The 19,335-nt window shown below is 36.7% G+C and overlaps 2 protein-coding genes across 4 annotated transcripts in view; one reads left to right on the forward strand and one right to left on the reverse strand.

Moving 5' to 3' along the window:
* slc25a21 (solute carrier family 25 member 21) overlaps nt 1–7,711 on the forward strand; it is a 349,901-nt gene extending 342,190 nt beyond the window's left edge. For both annotated transcript variants that reach the window (XM_052038253.1, XM_052037425.1), the window contains exons 8-11: nt 4,605–4,769; nt 5,910–6,091; nt 6,939–6,991; nt 7,129–7,711. In XM_052038253.1, coding sequence (XP_051894213.1) covers nt 4,605–4,769; nt 5,910–6,091; nt 6,939–6,991; nt 7,129–7,190 — 462 coding nt within the window. In that variant the 3' untranslated portion in view covers nt 7,191–7,711. The remainder of the gene's footprint in view (nt 1–4,604; nt 4,770–5,909; nt 6,092–6,938; nt 6,992–7,128) is intronic.
* Nucleotides 7,712–9,521: 1,810 nt separating this feature from the next.
* Nucleotides 9,522–15,716, reverse strand: pax9 (paired box 9). Of its 2 annotated transcripts, XM_052020004.1 has the most exons (4): nt 15,590–15,716; nt 13,938–14,570; nt 11,960–12,108; nt 9,522–9,796 (listed from the first exon to the last, which is right to left on the reverse strand). In XM_052020004.1, the coding sequence occupies exons 1-4, from the start codon at nt 15,591–15,593 to the stop codon at nt 9,542–9,544; spliced, it is 1,041 nt and encodes a 346-aa protein (XP_051875964.1). In that variant the 5' UTR covers nt 15,594–15,716; the 3' UTR covers nt 9,522–9,541. The 2 variants fall into 2 exon arrangements, with proteins under 2 accessions (XP_051875964.1, XP_051875957.1); XM_052019997.1 differs by lacking the exon at nt 15,590–15,716 and having other exon boundaries at nt 13,938–14,813.
* Nucleotides 15,717–19,335: the final 3,619 nt, after the last annotated feature.

Below are 19,335 nucleotides of genomic sequence, written 5' to 3' on the forward strand. Positions count from 1 at the left end.
AACAGTTTATTTATGATCCCATGTGTATACTTCACTTTTTATTTAGCAGAGGGAGAAAAAGTTATACTCTTTGCTTCCAGTGAGCTGACTGTAAGAATTCCTTAATGTGATTGGTTAAACCGCAGAGATCTCCTTGATCTGATGCCTAATTGCAGCAGGCATTGGAAAAGAGAAATTCTTGCCACATGACTGCAGTCTTTGTTTTTTCTTGGGTCAACGATGAGCACCATTGCTTAACTACTGACTGCAAATTTTGGTCCACTTTGTTAGGTTTTGTTTCTAGCCCACTTTCAGATCAGCATCTAAGCAGAGTAGGTGGAACTACATGGGGATTCCAAAATTCTAAGTATCTTTTTGCTTGTCTTTGGGCTGAGCCTCCTGGCTGTTATTTTTGAATAGCTGCCAGGAAGAACTGAAGGCAGTGACCATTCCTGCTGCCGCATGTATCTGAGCTTGCTGTTGCAGCTGTAATACCATCCACAGAAGCCTTGACAGGATTAAATGTTCAGGGCCACATTGAGGTTAGGACAATCATATCAATTAAAAATACTGACAAGCTCAGGTTATTGCAGATAAAGTGTATGTCTGTATGTAGTCTGCCTCCCACTAGGTATGAGAAGAACAAAAAAATCAGCCTCTTTGATTAAAAAGCTTAGGGCTAAAGTGTTTGCAAAGCTTTCCCACCTTCCAGCTGTATTAACAGTGGAAAACTGGCAAAATCTTGCAAAAATGGATCATATGACAATTCACACCAATTTTCCATTTGTTACTATAGATGATTAGAAAAATTCCCCATGGAAATTTCAGGAGAGGATGACTCTGACAACATGTATGAGATGATTGTTGAATCGGCTCATCCATTCTCTCCTAATTGAGTGGAAGCCTTGCCATATTTTATGTATAAGGCTGAACACTTCACTGAAATAATTGTTAGGAGACATTTATAATAGAGCAGTGCTCATATTCCACATTATTTCACGTTTTGACTAAAATCATTTAAAATCTTGAAACAATCATTTTCATTGTTGCCATATTACAATGAACTATTAACTAATCAGATTACTTTAAAATATTAGCCTAATGATGATTCCAAATCCGTTTCTTAGGACTAACTCTAGAACTAAGAGTCATAGGCCTTGAAAATCTTCAGTTCTTTAAAATCATTCACTAAAATGGACGGCGAGGCTCTTGGGCTTTATGGTCCCTGTGCCATGCTCCTTGTGCAGGAGTATGTGCATATTTAATAAACAAAGCATTTCAAATTCCCCATTAGTCTGGTTTAACAACTTGTTGTTTCACACACGTGTGAAATTGAAACAGCGATAATTGACATCAATTCTCATCTCTTAAAGGAGAAATAGTCACTATTTCACACTATTGCTTGAAGTCATTAAAAATATTGCAGGTAATATAGGATCAGCAAATAGCTGTAAGAATGGCAACTTGGATGTCCTGGTGAAGGAGGATGAGTGCTGCAAAGTGGGTTATACACCAAGATGAAAAACATTACGATGCTAGAGGAACTCAGCAGGCCAGGCAGCATCTGTGGAGAAAAGCAGGCGATCAACATTATGGGTCAGGACCCTCCTTCAGGATGATATCCAGGGGTATCCTCCTGACACCAAGATGTCGGGAGGATACCCCTCCCCTCTCCTCCAGCCTTGTGCTGACATGAAGGCAGCAAAGGGAGAAAGTGGCCAAGAGATCAGTGCCAGAAGTAAGGCATTGCAGGTCAGGTCCCTCAGTAGAAAAAAATGTAATTACCTCATCCATCCAGTCAAGGTTAGTGGAGTTGCACAGTCCTTACCAATTTTTATAGATGCATCATAGGAAGCATCCTATCCTGATTTTTATAGATGCATCATAGGAAGCATCCTATCCTGATGTATCACAACTTGATATGGCAACTGCTCTGCCAAAGCCTGAAAGAAATTACAATGAGTTGTGGATGCAGCCCAAGCCATCACACAAACCAGTCTCTCCTGGCAGCCAACATAAACAAGGACCCCTCTCACCCCTCGTCATTCTCTCTTCTCCCCTCTCTCATTGGGCAGAAGATACAAAAGCTTGAAAGCATATGCAACCAGACTCAAGAACAGCTCTATCGTGCTGTTGTCAGTCTCTTGAACGGACCTCTCATACACTATAGATGAACTCTTGATCTCCCAATCTACCTCGTCGTGACCCTTGCACTTTATATTGTTTGCCCGCACTGCACTTCATCTGTAGCCACAACACTAGCTTCTATTTTCTGCATTCTGTTTTCTTTTTGCTACCTTGATGTACTTATGCATAGCTTAGTTTGTCTGGATGACATGCAAACAAAAGCTTTTCACTGTATCACAGTACATGTGACAATATTAAACCAATACCAATACCAAGGTTCCAACTGATGTACTTGTACTGCTTCTTAAACGCCTTGCAGTTTAGACACCTACAGTAATTCTACAATTGCAAATAACACACACCTGCCTTCACACAGTCAACTCTGTTCCATCACTCACAGGCATCTCACGGCTACATGCACACACTGCTATTCCACTATGGCATGCATATCATACAAACACATTGAGACACACTCAGTAGCAACATTTCCCTGGGCAAGAGAAAATTCCTAGCAATTGGTACCTGGAGCAGTAACTTGGAGAGGGCCCCTTCTATATCCAGCAGCTGACAACAATTACCAGCCTTGTCTTCCTCCTCCTGTACCAACTGCTGTGTCTTCTGCTCTTGCTAGACAGTTGTAGTTAAAAGCTGTGCCGCAGAGTTGCCAGATTGTGGAGCATGCAGATTGTAACAATGAAGTTTAAATCCTTCTCCGCTATGCCCCAGTCACCAGAACATCATGTTGAGGATACCAAAAACTTTCTCCTCTATGCTCTACTTGCTCTGTCCATCGCACAATGAGGAGCCATATTGGGAGATGGGAGGAGGTGGGTGCAGGTGGAGACTAAGGAAGGAGTAGGTAGCCCTTGTCGCACAAGAGCAAGCCCTCCATTTGGTATGATGGTTGAGATATGTTGGACACAGCAAACTACCTGGGAGTGGAAGAGTTAAGTGTTCTCCAGGGATATATGATATTCACCATGAGGAATTTCACCTTATCATTGCAGAGAAACTGCACATTCAAAGAGTAATCACACTGAACATAAATGTAGAGTTCAAGATCACATGGGGAGTCCCAAGTGCTACTAGAGGGTTATTTGTCAAATGTTGAACCTGAGGGAATCCCATGATCCTGACAAACCTAATGCCCACAGCATTTGCTGGTGTCTGCACAGGGAGATAGAGGTGAAGGTTGCTCTCTTTGAATAGAGAGAATCAGTGATGTCTTTGATGCAGTGGTATACTGCATCCTGTGAAATACGTCATTAATTAACAACTGCACCAGGAACAATCCGTAAGCTAAAGTCAGGGTAATCGTGGCCTTCACATCTACAGGCACAGATGCATGGATGGAGCTCTGCATGCAGAGAGTGACAGATTTCTGTCACCACTGGTTTAACGAACTTTAACTTCTATGTGCTTTGCTCCTCGGAGAGTTAAAGGTGGGGCGTAACTCCCTGTGCACTGTTGAATAATAGACTGATGTGGCAAGGTCCCCTTTTTCCTTCCTGCTCCTTACTCTGACAAGTCTGGCTTGCATTCAGGCCCATTTCTCCAGCTCCTCAATGTGCTGCAGATCCAACAAGACCCCAACTAAAAATTTCTCACCCAGACTTCCCACACCGTTAAAGCAGCAATTTCTGATTCATGGAAGGAACTGAGCTGATCTGCATCTGCGCCACCACTAAAGCTATGAATGGTTGATGAAACCATAAGTGCAAGTTCTATGTATGTTACCAATGTTTTAATAATTCCTTTCCTGTCAGGAGCACTCATGATGACTTAATCAGCAATCTGCCATTGAATTTCAGCCTTGAGGATCTAAATGAGTGTTGCATGGGGTTTATGTCATTTATCCATGCTCCATATGCTGTGTATACAAATACATCACACACACAAAAGAGCCAAGAAGGGCTATCCATGTAGCATGATCTGTGCTATTTAACCACATTCATGCACCATAAATACTTAGGTCTATTTTTCACTCCGCATGTGAAAAAACGAGCTGTCGTGAATTTCTAACCATATTTGCATAGTACGGTGTCAGCTATTTAGTGCTGAACTGTGGAGGAATAATTCCACTTCGAGTTGTGAATCTGTGGCATTTTCTACCGTCAGAAGGCTGTGGGTGCTCAGCAACTGAATATATTCCAGGCTGAAATCGCTGGAGTTTTGGACACCAAGGAAATCAAGAAATCTGGGGAGCAAGCTAAAACTTGAAGGTGTGCCATGAGTGAGTTGAATGGCAGAACAGATGCAGACACACACGGCCCACTCCTGCTTCTCTTTTCCTCAGCTCCAATGAGTAGCAGCCCACTGCAGGAGTTCTTTCCCAGTTTAAAAAAAATTGCATCTCACATTGGATCTTGAATTGTAACAGTTTTGCCATCTAATAGTTCAATGCCTTAAGAGGAATACAAAATTATTATGAGGTGATTAGATTTTAGATTTTTTATTTAATCTAAAAATAATGGTGTGTGACATTTGTTTCAATACAGCAGCCATCCACATTTGCTTACGCACGTGAAGTAATCCGAACTCAGGGTTTTGGACTACGGGGCCTAAACAAGGGTCTGACAGCAACATTAGGTCGGCATGGTGTATTCAACATGATCTATTTTGGATTTTACTTCAACGTGAAGAATATTATTCCAGCAAATAAGGTAATTATTTGATCTAAGTGAATAGCCAATATTAAATAGTGAAAGAGAAACCAGGAACTGTTAGTGCATGTGCATGCAGTGGATTTTCATGTTCCTTTCACTCCAGTTCAGCTCATTTCCTCATGCAAATCTTGAATTCAAACTAAGGCAATACATATGTCACAATGCCCTAATTATGTTGGGCTTCAGGAAGAATATATCATTTGGCCATCTGTCATAGCTTTTCTTTATCAATCACTTAGTTTACTAATCTCCCAAAAAGTTGCCCATAACTAATGTTATATTGAACTTCAATGTTTTGCAAGTGTAAATCATTACACTATTATATTTAATTATCCATCAAACTTCGGTGGATGGCAGGCCTGCATAAATAATTACTAATGTAAAACAGAAGGAAGTGTAGATTTGAATATATCAACATAAAACATCGCTGAAATGTCTACAATCTAACAGTGCAAATCTGTACATGGCAAAAGTCTGAAACAAGCAGCATTTTGAAGTAGTGGCGTACTGTAAAAATACTTCAGGTCAATTAAATTAGTTGCTGCTGTTTTCCAAAAAGACGAGACTTCAGTCACTGCTATAATTGAACTAATGTGGATTGTTAATAACAGGAAACTTCTACTTCTTGATAGACTGGATAGTTTAGACATGAAAGAAAATCTGAAGAGAAAAGCATGCAGGAAAGAGAACAAAAACACAGGACACTAGAATGAGGATTTTTTTTTAACATATGGAGATCTCATGTACAAATCAGTATTTTGGTAGATTTCATGGTGGAAGTTGCTGTCATTTGTAAAGTATTCTGGCCAATTAGCTAATACGGTTGCTTGGATTTCTCATGTTTTGATACAGTAATACTAAGTACATTGTAAGGTCTAATTATATAAATCATCCCCATATGCCAAGGCAGTCTTTTTTATGAACTTTGTTTATAAATCCTTTGTGAGGAAATGTGTGTTTCAACGATTTAGAACATGTGTAAAAATACAAACAGTATGATTGTCAAGAAACTGAGCATGAGTATGGGGAACCTTAATGTGTTTAGGTGGAATAACAAAAAAAGAGCCATGTAGATATTTGATTAATTGTCATTCTTTTTTCCCTAAAACAAATTATATGTTTCTCTTTTCTTTTTAGGACCCTTCAATTGAGTTCCTGAGGAAACTTGGGATCGGATTTTTGTCAGGAACGATTGCTTCTTGTGTCAATATACCTTTCGATGTAGCAAAGAGCAGGATCCAGGGACCACAGCCCAAGTCAGGAGAAATTAAATACAGAACATGTTTCAGCACTATCAAGACCATCCATAGGGAGGAAGGGTAAGAGTCTTTATTTTTAGTTTGACATTTGAATCCTCTTAACATTTCCATTAAGCTTTCATCCAATTAACTGCATGGTAAAAGTTATGACCCTGGATGTCCCTTCTATATTCACTATGGGAATTCACCAAAATGTCCAGAAATTTAGCCTTTATTTGCAGTTTTTATTTTTAACTTTAGAAGCATCTCACATACCAGGAAGTCATGATGCAGAGAGGGGGCAGCACTAATTATTTCAGGGGCAGGCCTGGGATGGACATGGTTGAACCAGGTCTTCTGGTGCCATGGTGTAAAGGTATCCGAAATCTGAGTGGGTTTTCATTCGCCGTTGATGTAAATTACAGAGCCTTCTCTAATCCAATGGGCAAAATGGAATTCACATCACAGGATTTAGACTGAGATTTAAACAAAATATATGTAATTTTAATTGTACCTGGGCTAAAGAAAATAAAATTAATTTAAACAAGTCCATATTAAATCTCTGGAAAATATAATTCCCATCATTAAATTTACTCAGTTTTCTCTAAAATATATTTAATGTGCGAAAATCCTCACACGCTGCATTGTTCAGAAATTGTAAAGCATAACATAGAAATAAATTTTAAAAATATCTTGGCTCATGATTTCCACCATCATATTATCGATTGTCTTGCATCATTTATGTTTTTTAAGGAAATGATGCCTTTTTTCAGAGCATATTAAACAGAATTAAACAAAAAGTTTATTTCAAAGGGGGAAAAGATTGAATAGATGAATATGTTCTTTTATTACGTAACAGAATTTCTTAGCAAACATTAGAGTATTTTGTTTCCTATATTAACAAATATATATATTTTGCATTTGATAGGTTTTTTGCATTGTACAAAGGCTTGGTTCCTAAGGTCATGCGGCTAGGGCCAGGTAATTCCAATATATGTATATACTCTAACCAAACATGTTAGCTTAAAGACAAATTATATTTAATAATTTGTATTTTTAACATCAATTACTAAGTTGCATTGATCACTTTCTCTGTTTTCATCCCTCTCTATCTCCAGGAGGTGCAGTTATGCTCTTGGTTTATGAATATTCTTTTGCCTGGCTTCAGGAAAACTTCTGATTCAAACAGAACAAAATATAACTAAAACACTCGCATTTTCTTTAAAAACATCATGTTACATTGCCCTCAATAAACTTGTGTAAACATGAAGAATATTTTTTTTCAGAGGAAGTTCATTTAAATCTGTATTCAAAGCAAAATGATATAATTGTAAAGTATTTTCTCCTGTCAATAAATTAACCCAAAATGATTAACTAAAACGTACAACAATTTTTTACATTTCTGAATAAAACAAATATTTTGTAATTCATGTTTTTAATTTAGGTATTTTATAAAAATAAAATGTTTTCTTACAGATATATACAAGTACAGCCTATGGATCTATATCACTTTTAAATGATTTAATCTTCTGTACATCGATCCTGAACTTAACGGGTTGAATAGAAAGCCTTAGTGAGAGGAGTTGTGAGAGCAGGGAACTAATCTCACAACTGAAACACATAATGTACATTTTTGAAAAAACATTTATGACTTAAATTAGACCAAGTTTTTTTTACATCTTCATGGAGTACAGATTTTTGTATGGCTACCCAATTATAGTTATGGCCTAATTTACTGAATATTTGCTGCATGAAATACTAATTACCATTAAATAAATTTTGTATTTATAACTTTTTCCACCACCATTATAACTACAAATAAAATTGATTATTTACATGGATGTAAACTTCACAGCGAGCTGATGTACATTCATTTCAAACAGAAACTTCCTTGAAACGATCAGGAAAACATGTTAATATTTTACCTGAATTGCAGGGTCAGTGCTATAACCAGCAACTAGAGTAGAAGTTGCGTTTCACAGTGGTTGTTGCTCTAAGTCCATGGTATGAGTCCGTATATAGGTTTCACAATAAGCTTGAACCGTCTGATCAACTTCTTAAAGACATTTTGTTCAGGTCTTCAAAAAGCTAACTTTATACCCTAGCTGTGTTTGGACTTTGCAATGACCCTGTGAGGTTGCATAGGATCCTGTAGATTTACTTGGAGGGTTGTTTGATTTAGTGTCCTCTGCTGAAGAAAAGAAATGTCCTTCATAAAAAAATGCAGAATTTTCTTCTATATGTACATAATATTTGACATTTGTTTTATTCTTCAAATTCTAGGCATCCTTTAGCTGATGAATATGCTTTCTGGAAAGTTGATTGTAACATTTGGGGAGAAAAGCCTTGCACAGTAATATGAAAATAAATGTCACCATTTTATTTTTATTTACAAAGAAAAATAGTTTCTGTTCCATTAACCAATCCTCCCTAACATTGATTATTTCTTCACCAAATAACTATATTACAATAATTTGACTCATTCTCTCAGTTACTTCAATATAATTCCTTTGTTGGATGAGGGTTATTTACATAAACACATCTCTATCATTGTTGAATTTTGAAAAGAGTACACCAAAGGTAAAATCTTTCAATTAAGTTACAAGGAAAAGTTCATAAAAGGCTTTGAAGATTTTGTCACTAGCTTTGAAATGTTTGGGCACTGGTCAGGGCAACATATTGCAGTTTACTTTTATATTAACTCTGTGGTCATATAAATGATTTGAATGATTCATTCTATTCAAATGGAAAATAATCACATTAGAGAATTTTCCACTAATCTGCCAGTGTGTAATTATTTTCTTTTGAAATAAGCTAATAATAGAAAAACCCTGGAACTGAGTTTTATTTTGGAAATAACAGTTGTGAAAAGTGTGTTGGCACATGTAAGTGGCTACACTAATTAATCGGTACTAATATTATTGACAACAAGAATTTTAGAGAATCAGTTCCTCTGAAATGTAACTTTTCTATACAGTGATCGTACTCCATTTTCATAATTGCAGCTACCCTTACCCTAAAGGACCACTTGCCACCAGGATCCCTTGTTCAACCAGAAGTTTGGAATAGTCCAAACCACAATAATTTCATGGGCCTACAATGAATATTGTTCGATGCCTAAATGTTAGGAACAAGTGGTTTAAGAGGAGGAATATTGAAGAATCTGAGATCTCTTCAAATGAAATTATTTAATTTAACATGGAATCCCACCCAACAGTATACTTGTGTGATAAGTAGCTCTTGGTTTCATCATCTCTGGATGGTTAGATAAGTATGATTCAATCCTTGTCATTTTGCAAACAAAATCATAATTATATTACTAACTGCATCCCATGGAAGACACAATTGCAGGCATAAAGTGAAGGGTGGGATTTGTTTTGTCTCGTGCAGATTCAGAGTCCAATAGCTGATTAAGAGCAAACTAATAAAGTTATCAAAATGGCCATGCAATAGGCATTTCCTTTTGTTTGTGTTTATCATGTTTGTTTGTTTTGATGCTGGGATTAAGACACTGAATTGTAATTAAATGTACTACAATGCAGAGGCTGCAATCGAATGGCTACCTTCTCTAGCTGCTTGAATGCTTTTGAATGGCAGTGGTGTGGGAAGGTCACAACTGTGAGTTGACAGTGTGCTGCCAGCCGCATGCTGCCAGCCGTGGGTTGCCATGTAGCTGGAAGCAGCTGCACTGTATGTCATGTAGGGAGATACTTGTGTAGGAGGAGGATAAGGAGCCATACTTGAGGCAGAGACAAAGCTGCTAACTGCAGGCAGACCATTGGGACCCTGGAAGAAAAAAAAATTATTGTTAAATCATTTAAAGTTAAACATTATAAACTAAAATGTCTATGTATTATCTATTATTTTAGCAGAGTGAAACCCAAGTGCACAAGTATTAAATTGCTGAAATACAATAGACTAAACTCATAATTTACATCAGTTAGATGCAAAATTTAGCATAAACTGGCGCATCTGATAATGTGTGGAAGAACCAAAAGTTAAAAATTGTCCACAATGTCTTAACAGTGTGCTGGAATGATATCATTCACAGTCAGCTGCTGCAAATGCCATTTGCCTTTAACTAAAGCAAATTGAAGTTAATATTTTAAAGTGAGTTTTGTATTCTACAAAAAAGAGAAAAATATATTGCTATCTGTTAAATATAGTTGTGTTAAATAGGTGCACAAAGTAGGAAGTTGTGACATGATTGCAACAAGTTATACATTGATATTATTTGTTTGAAATATCCAGCAAAAAGATTGCCAATTTAAAAAGTCGTGGAACTACTGGCACGTGTTACACATTACACGTGTTAATGTGTAATGAATGTTTGAGCGTTGTCAGTGAATCAAAGCAGTTAACACTCAGAATGATATATATATAAATAATGACAAAGTGAAGGCCAGCACAAAAATAAATCGATAATGACAATGATGGTCCTAATGCAGTACACTGGAAAAAAATGTGAACCCAACACATACTATACATGCACGGTCTGTGATTTGGGGTATGATTGTGTTGGAAATTGGAAATTATATAGTGCGACAAAAAATAATGCAAGTCGCAAAGATAGCAAGTGTTGGAATTATGTTTACTGTTCTAAACCTACCAGAACACACGCTGTCTGAATTGCACGTAAATACAGCAATTTAGTCATTCCTAATTACATTTTAAAGTGCGCCATATATTTTTGTTTGTGCAATTCAATTGGTTTATAATAGCAGGTAAATCTATTAAATTTGTTACATTAAATTCAGCATAATACTTTTGCCGCCTAACCTGTTAATCTATCCCGACCCCTGATAAAACCCACAGACGTGGCCTTGTTTGTGTTTTGAGTTTTTTTTAATTTGGAAAATATTTAGGAATGTTTCGCTGTTACCACAACTAAATATTCTCCCTTTGACAATAAAATGTATTCTATTGTGTGCCTGGGGTCAAATGCTCATTGCCTTTCTATTTTTTTCCCCTTTTTTGTGCATTATCGTGACGAGATTCGGTTAACTAAATTTTTAATTGCTACAATTTAATCAAGATAAGGTTCACAATTTATTGGGTTGGCGGGATAAGGGTAAAATAAACTCGATGAAAAGAAAATCTTATTTCAAATCTCATGCACAGTTTGTGTTAAATAATTAAAACCTGTGACTATACCTGTCAATGTAATCGTCACTTTAAAATTTTCTTCCCCTCCTCGCCCTATTCCATACTCCGGCTTTTCATACAGACATATATGGTATATATATTATGTTTTCTTTATAAAAACATTTGCCTCTTCGTAACGACTGGTCAACTCTAAAAGCTTGAAGGTGTGCTAACGTTACCAAGGAGATATTTGTGAAAGAATCACACAAATTCCAAGGGGAAAATGCTTCTGCATTGATCTATTTTAATCGTCCATACCCGCTCCATTAAAAAACGTATAACTATTGTATTAGATTATAGAAATATTATTCCTCTTCATCCTAAAGAATAAATAAGATTATTTCCTCATATTCAACGTATTTCTTGACAATTTATTGCAATAAACTGTTGATTTCATTTGTTACAGTGGACAACAATCCCACCGTGGGCAATAAAACAATTAATTATATCTAAATATCTCGCTGGCTACTCTTATTGTATTTATTTTATGTTTTTGTTCTCATCCTGCGATATTCCATTTCCCCGTCCTGATAATGGAATGTTATTTCGACATACCACGCTTTAAAATACCAACTCGAGAGGACATTTTATAATCGGATTTGTATTTTTTAAAAAAGCTCTCAACTTTTTACCTCGGTCTTGATTTTGCAAATTAATTAGAGGTTCCCACATGTAAAAGTCATTGCAATTTAGAATACTAATTACATATGGGTTGTAATTGTTGAAAGGTGTTTATTTTTGTAGTTTGGAGTTCTGTAAACGCTGTAATCTGTCTTGTTGAGAGGAAAGGCAAGCTACAATTACCTGAGTATATTTGACTTCCTGCTCCAGTGGGGACTTGTCCAGTCCATTCACTGCAGACTGGTTTGAGGAGTGGAAGTGACTCCTGTTTATACTGTTCCATTCTTCCACTTTAGTAGGATAAGAAGAACTGTCACTAATGGGAATAGCACCTAACAACAAAAATATTTATATGACATGACTTGTATCTGAATACGTGTAGCAGACATGATATTTGCTTCTCTATTTCCGGCCAGTGACTCCGGTATTTTGTGTAATTTGGTACAGACGGCCAGATAAATTTTCTTGGAGAACAATTCAACGGATTTACTCATTACTGCTAAACCCATCCGATGTGATCGACTCCGGTTTACGCACCTCAGCGGTCTGTATTTAAATCGAATACGTCACACATTAGTGAGTGAGCGAGCCAACGCTTGCACATCAACTTTTTCCACAAATTGCCTTGCTATTAGAATTTGAAATCTATTTCTGATGTTCGATACTTACCAACAGTACGATTTGAAACGTCACCATCTTTTAAACAAATGCATAAGCAGCGTATTCGTATACTTTAATATATTAACCTAATATATATATAAGGTTTATATATATATATATATATATATATATATATATATATATATATATATATATATATATAAATTAATCGCATATTACAATACTGTTAATGTTTCGATGAATGTTCAGGGATGGCACTAGTTAGTGTAAGTTGATATCGTCAGTACTAAATCCTAACCTTTGTGTTCATGATTGTTTGTACTGGAAATGAGCTACTAATCCTCCTACTTAAACTTCACTTGAATTCCCCAAATCATAACTACAGAATTCATTTATGCAGTTGCTGGTCATGTATTGGTTTGTAGCCCGAAGCGATACATTATTATGTAGGAAATGCAATTGGAGGTTTAATTGTGTGTTTCCTTTCTGACCCAGGACAAGATATTTTATCGTGATGATTTTATTAAAAAACTGGCATTAGCAGCTAATGGGAGTCAGTTATATTTCCATGTTGTTTTATTGAATGCGTTGAATTATTCAAAAGTCCTCGCATTGATGATTTTTTTAAAAAAAGAAAACGATACACTTAAATATGTTTTGAATAAAATCCAGGCGATTCCGGAAGCTGGCATAACAATGTTTGGATGCAATTTTCCAACAATAGGTTTTATTGGCCTTTATTGTATACGCAAATAAAATACTTATATTGAGATTTGGAAGAGTCAAACAGTTTCCAGCAAACTGGGCTTCAAAATGCTTCATACATTAATTGCCAAATTGTTCCAGAACCAACAAAATAATATACTATATTTAGCAATTAATCTATAAATCAATTTTGCAATTAATCTAGAGATTGAGAAAAGTTCTACCAACGTAATTTATCGCGAAAAAAATAATTGTAATCTGTGTTCTACCACCAAAACCTACGAGGCATAAATAGCAGGCCATTCTAATCAGTCGATCAGTGGGAGAGGAAATAATTATATAAGAAACGACGTGGCTTTATTTTGTATTGTTAAGTGGAGTGGGAAAACTGACTTCGTCAGAAAGGAGTGAGCATACATTTAAGTAATTAACTGGAATGGAGCGTTCAAACCCCATCTAATGAAAAGTTAAAATTTAATTCGGTAACATTTTGAAACTGTTTCAGTTAAAAAGCATTAAAGCTTTGGGAGTGACGCTTTAGTTTTGCTGGGCTTCAGTGCAACAGTCACTGATGAGAATGAAAAAAGGCAGCTTTTGATTTTTACAGATCTGTGCAAAAGGTATTATGTAGAGGGAAATGTGGCCAGATCGGGATTGCAAAGTTAAAGACTTTGGGGTGCAGTATTAGCTCGATCTTTTAGCGAATGGAGAATATTATTTATTGATACGCCAAATTTGTGAGTGCTGAACTACAGACAAAAGACGTGCAGTTGTAGCTGCTTGAGCCTGGCCTTTCTTTCCCTTAGCGTCCTTACACTGAAGTGCTGCAGCTTACCTTGCTGCTCAATTAATGTTCTGATGCCCAGAATATCGGAGACGGAGTGCGACGAAGGCCAGGTCCTGTGAATTCCCATGTGTGCTGGGATGGCGGGCACACCGGGCGACGATGGCATTTTAGCTCCGGCCGTTGTGATGGGACTGGAGTAGGAATAAATTGCATTATATTGGAGAGCCGACTGTGGAGGCGGATGCGCCGGAGTCTTACTCGACTCGTACTGATTCTGCTGGGACAAGTTCCCGATCTTGTTCCGGAGGATTCTGCTGATGGAGCTGACGGAAGGAACGTTGTACTTGTCGCAGACTCCATCGGCCAAGAGTCTGTCACGGATCTCCCACGCAAAAATCCCCGGGTCTCTCTGCTTGTATGCTCGAATGTGTTTGACCACCGTGGGGGTTGTCACTCTGGGCTTGCTCCCACCGATCGCACCGGGCAATATAGAACCGGTCTCGTTGTACCGAGCCAGGATTTTACTGACACAGCCATGTGAAACTCTTAACTGTCTACTGATATCACAAGGTCGAATTCCCAGCTGGGCCAGTTCAACTATCCGCAGTCTAATGGCATTAGGCAGTGGTCTGCCATTGACAAATACACCTCCCAACTGGTTTACCTCCCCAAACGCTGGCTCTGGTATGGAATAGAACAAGAAGACATATTCAGGAAAAAAAGTCAATAACATTTATACTTTACAACCCAGCATCTAACCAGGCAGCGGATGTATTTGTGTTCTGTGAACCAACATCTGACAAGCTCTACTTTGTTACGTTTATGGAGCGTATCCGTCGCCTGGGCCTGTTCTAACGTTCGCATTCGCTTCAAGCTCGACCAATAGTCAATATTACAGTTCCTGACATTCTCTAACAGAAGTCAACCAAGAGCAGGCACGGTTATTGAAGTTGTGATCATCTCATGAACTCGCTAGCTTGACATAATTGTCTTTAGGAGAAAAAGTGTTTAGTCGCCAGGAGTTTTTATTCGAACGACTTGAAAATGGCACGAGGTTTACTTCTGAATTAACCTCAAGTAAGACTTTTTTGCTTTTCCTCCTAAGCTTTCTGTTGTTTTACTACACATCACTATCTGCAGAACCAAATTTGCCATGGCATTTTTGAATTGCAATTTTATTCTCATATCACGAGTTCATTTTAATGGTAGAAAATGTAAGAGTGATATTAATTAAAGTGGATTAAAAGCACGTTGGACACCGACGTTTATTTACTCTCGGGTTGCATTTGTCTGCCTTTTTTATAAGGAGGAATGCACATTCCTAAGAATGTTATTTTTTAAAATTTAAATGATGTACTCTCCTTTTGGTTTACTGCGTTTGTTAAATGGACCCTTTCCCCTTTCTCTTTCCTCAGCACAGCTCCATACACACTGGGTTATTAACGCTCTAAAAGATGAACATGTAGAAATCGCTTATAAATTCATCATCACATATTCGTACGGAAAACATTTTTTGTTACACAACCACAAAGTTCTGCCTGCTTGCTAACACAATCCAGCTACACAATCCACCGTGAATAATTTGATTTATAGCATGTTATTGCAATTGATATGTGGTTGAAGAATAAATTAGTCCTTGATCATGGTCAATTGTGCTTCTGCTGATAGCGATGTAAAATGTAGAAAATGAAACTACTTACCCATGATGGTTGATAGACTAGCGATCCTCAATACTACTTGCTTAATGTGAAACGCTTACAAACAGAATTCAAATCCCTTGGAGTAATGATTTTTCGGGATCCTCCCGTAAATGCTGCTTAATAACTGATTTCACCTTCGAAGTTGCAGAAGAACTTTTTTAGAGTATATGTGCCTCCCTTTTCCTCGGGAGAGGTGGTTCGGATCTGCATTTCAAAGCACAGCATGGGAAATGGATTTTACACGCTCTGTCTGTCAATCACGGTGGACGCACCCGTGACGATGACGTCAGAGGGCGGTAGGGGGAAAATCTCTCTGCGCCATTGGTGGACGGACGTGACCTGGCAACACTACCTGGAGGTAGGTCTCTCAAATTAGTATCGGGCTGACCGACATCTGGCGGCTTCTGGTGGACTGTTAAATGAAAGAAATACTACTTTAGAAATGTTCAATAAAGTATAAATTGCATCAAACTATTGTTATTTAAAACGGAATACTGTAGGTCATTCAGCCGGTAAGTTCCCGTTGCAAAGTTACTTTACCGCCCCCCAAAAACCATTGTTAGCAGACTTTTTAAAAATAAATTATAAATGATTGACAATCTGAATAAATCATAACATAATGTTGCTCTGAACTAATTACTAGGCATGAGATGGTGCGATGTATAATAAATCCGAGCAATGCAGAGAATGCCTTCATGTTGTAATGTGGAAATTAATAATCGGAACTATTGCCTTTCCATAATTTATATCTGTTAAAATATATAATTTGCAAACAAATTTCCCCATTGTTGACTTAATTTTTGCTAATCAGGAAGACAATATTTAAATTGTAGGTAATTTATATGAATAATCATTGCTTGGTTTGTATTAGCATACCGTTGTCATTGCATTAATAACACTAATGGTAAAGTGTTTGCTTCACGCTGTGGTTTGAAATCAAAATGTACGGCAGAATATGTTCCTGATAAACAAGTTGACGGTAAGTTGACTTAGAAAACCCCATGCCCATTTTATCAAGGTAAATAAAGAATTTGCTCTTGTATTTGACCTTTGTGGTATTCTGATTCGTAAATTACTTTCTTAAATAAAAATAATGGTAAATGTCTTCTCTTAATGACCAAATCGAACATCAGTTCTGGATTTATACTGTGTTATCGCTGCGAACCATTTCAAAACACGAAGAAATTTATGACTTTAATTTTGAGCTTGTATCTATTTACCTTTGCGGTATAATTTGTCATGGCTTTCATGGTTCGTGAGGTGTTCCAAACCTACCATAAGGTAAAACTTGAAGTGGTTTCTGAGTTCTCAGAGTTAGAGCACTTCCCTAAAATACTAAATTCGGTACTAAAATGTTTATTTGAACGTGCAAGTCAAATGTTTCATTTTGATTCAGGATAAATATTTGTGTTAGATCTCAGTCTTTATTTGGTTATACAATGCTGAAGACATCGAACAGTTTCCTGTCAATAAAATTACATAGCCTAAAAATAGTGTCGGATTATTTCAAGGATTATTTTATGTTATTTAATGGATTTGACGGAGAAGTGTATTTGCACTTTTCTTTAAACTACTGCATGCACCAAGATATCAAAGTCATATCAAGTTTTATGATAGTAATGGACAATTCGACCAACCAGTCTTTGATACAGTATCTTGTTAACTTGTCAGGTGGCATTTCTATTCTAGTGCTTGGCTTTGATAGTGTACTAGGTTTATTGTAATCCGGTAAAACCTTTTAGCTTCATTTTATTTTGTCTTCATTTCTTTTTCATTCTGATTATTTCCGCAATTTATTTTGAACATGATCTTATCTCTAAACTTCGTCTGTATAGGCCGCTATTCCTGTTTCCTTCGGTACTACTTCGTTGTCTGATCTTTGTCCTCTCTCTCCTTCCAATCTGTGCGCCGCATGTGAGGCTAGAACCTGGGAGTGTGGGAAGAGCTCGTTTGCACAGGGCTACTCTCTGGTGGAAAGGATAAATGTTTACCACAGTCGAACGTGCTTAACTTGTTTCCATTGAGGTGCTGAGTGTGGTCTTGAATAACAAAGGTCAGATATACACTGGCCCATTACAGAGCAGAGGAGCTCTAACGGGATGAATCCGCAATTGTTTCCCCAAACAAGCATTAAATCATTTTAAGTTTGACCGTTTCATATGAGACCAAGTTTGTTTAAAATGCAAAAAGCCCTCATAGAATTAATTTCGGAAATGCGGCTTTTATTCAAGAATGCATCTCTTCAAAATAAATGTACTTTCAACGTTTCTAGTTTTGATCTGTTACATTCCTGTGAACATCTGCATTAAAGATCTTATTTCAATATGTTTTTTCATAAGCATACACTGCTTAGCATTACCTATTGCTGTTCAATTACCTTTGGATTATCCTCAAGATATAACACACAAATTTCTTCACTATGAAATTTTTATTCATTTATAATTAATAAAATCAGATAAAATAATTACACCGATGAATTTTAAACTCATGTTTGAATATTAGGAAATACAAGGAGTTATTTACATCAATTTTTACTGAAGAACTGCTTTGCATATCATGCCTTACTCAAAATTATTCTGAATATTTTCTTAAGAAAATTAGGATGTCATTATTGAAAAGACAAAGATGCTATTTTTCTAATAGGTAACTTATGAAAATTAGATATAAACTGAAATAAGCAAATGTTACGCTGTACAAAATCACCTTTTGATCCAAAATTGTCATTGACAAATGTTTAGTGAGCAATTCTTTGAGCTATTGGAAAACAGAAGTAAACTTAATTCCTTTGTTAATGCCAATTTTGTCATTAATAATTTTGGAGAAATATTTGCAAGTCATGCTTTACTGTTGAGTTATTTATATGGTGTTCTAACCTCCAAAAATAGGTGTGAAGGTTCCTACAAACTCCTACTGCCTCCTTCTGCTAAAATCTATAATATCTGGCTTTCACCAAAGCTGACAGGTAGAACATCCACAATGCTTTGCTGCAAAGTATAGTCAGGTTTCTAACTTCAGCTATTTAGGTAGAGCGAGAGGGAAGTGAATAACAAGTTACATTAAATGTTGCTAGCTCGATCATTTGAAGGTAGATTCATTACAATCCTGTTAGTAAAACATTTTCTACAAGCAAAACAAGTTCAGTAGATCTGCAAGCAAGTAACTTTTAAAATTAGGCCTAATTTCATTTTATCATAATCTATGCATAATAAATCAAGTAAATAATTTTATCAAGGTCAGTTTTATTTGGGATGCATTCATATCAGGACTGTTACTTTAACAAGCATTGTACTGTAATGCAGCCTGAAACAGCAGCAGGTTATCCCGCCTCTCCAGTTTGTTCCACCCTTTAATGAGTTTGTGGGTGATTTGTATCTCAGTTTAATTCATGGTTTCATGTCCGTCTAATCCCCCAAATCTATTAATCTCGGCCTTGAAAACATAATCAATTCATGGTCTTTTTTTAGGAGCAAATCCCACAATAGTGAAAAAGGTTTTTCCAAATTTCACTCCTAAACAGCAATAACAACAACAATTTGTATTTATGTAGCACATTTTACACAGTGAAACCTTGTAATCCTTCAGCAGAGCATTATCAAACAAAATTTGATGCTAAACCATGTTGGCTGACATTAGTGCAGAACACCAAGGAGGAGAAGTTTGGGCAACAAATTCCACATTTTAGGATTTTACCAGCTGAAGGCCGAGCTGCCGATACTTCAGCAACTAAAATTTGAGATGATCAGGAG

The sequence above is a fragment of the Pristis pectinata genome, chromosome 1 (assembly GCF_009764475.1).
Source record: "Pristis pectinata isolate sPriPec2 chromosome 1, sPriPec2.1.pri, whole genome shotgun sequence".
Classification (NCBI taxonomy): Eukaryota; Metazoa; Chordata; class Chondrichthyes; order Rhinopristiformes; family Pristidae; genus Pristis; species Pristis pectinata.

Excerpts from the sequence above, each read along its gene's own strand:
- pax9 (XM_052019997.1), bottom strand. The coding sequence starts at position 14,622 with ATGTTATTGACTTTTTTTCCTGAATATGTCTTCTTGTTCTATTCCATA. Across the intron at positions 12,109-13,937 it reads AACATTAATTGAGCAGCAAG|GTGCTATTCCCATTAGTGAC; the intron begins GTAAGCTGCAGC and ends TTTTGTTGTTAG. Across the intron at positions 9,797-11,959 it reads AGGAAGTCAAATATACTCAG|GGTCCCAATGGTCTGCCTGC; the intron begins GTAATTGTAGCT and ends TTTTTCTTCCAG.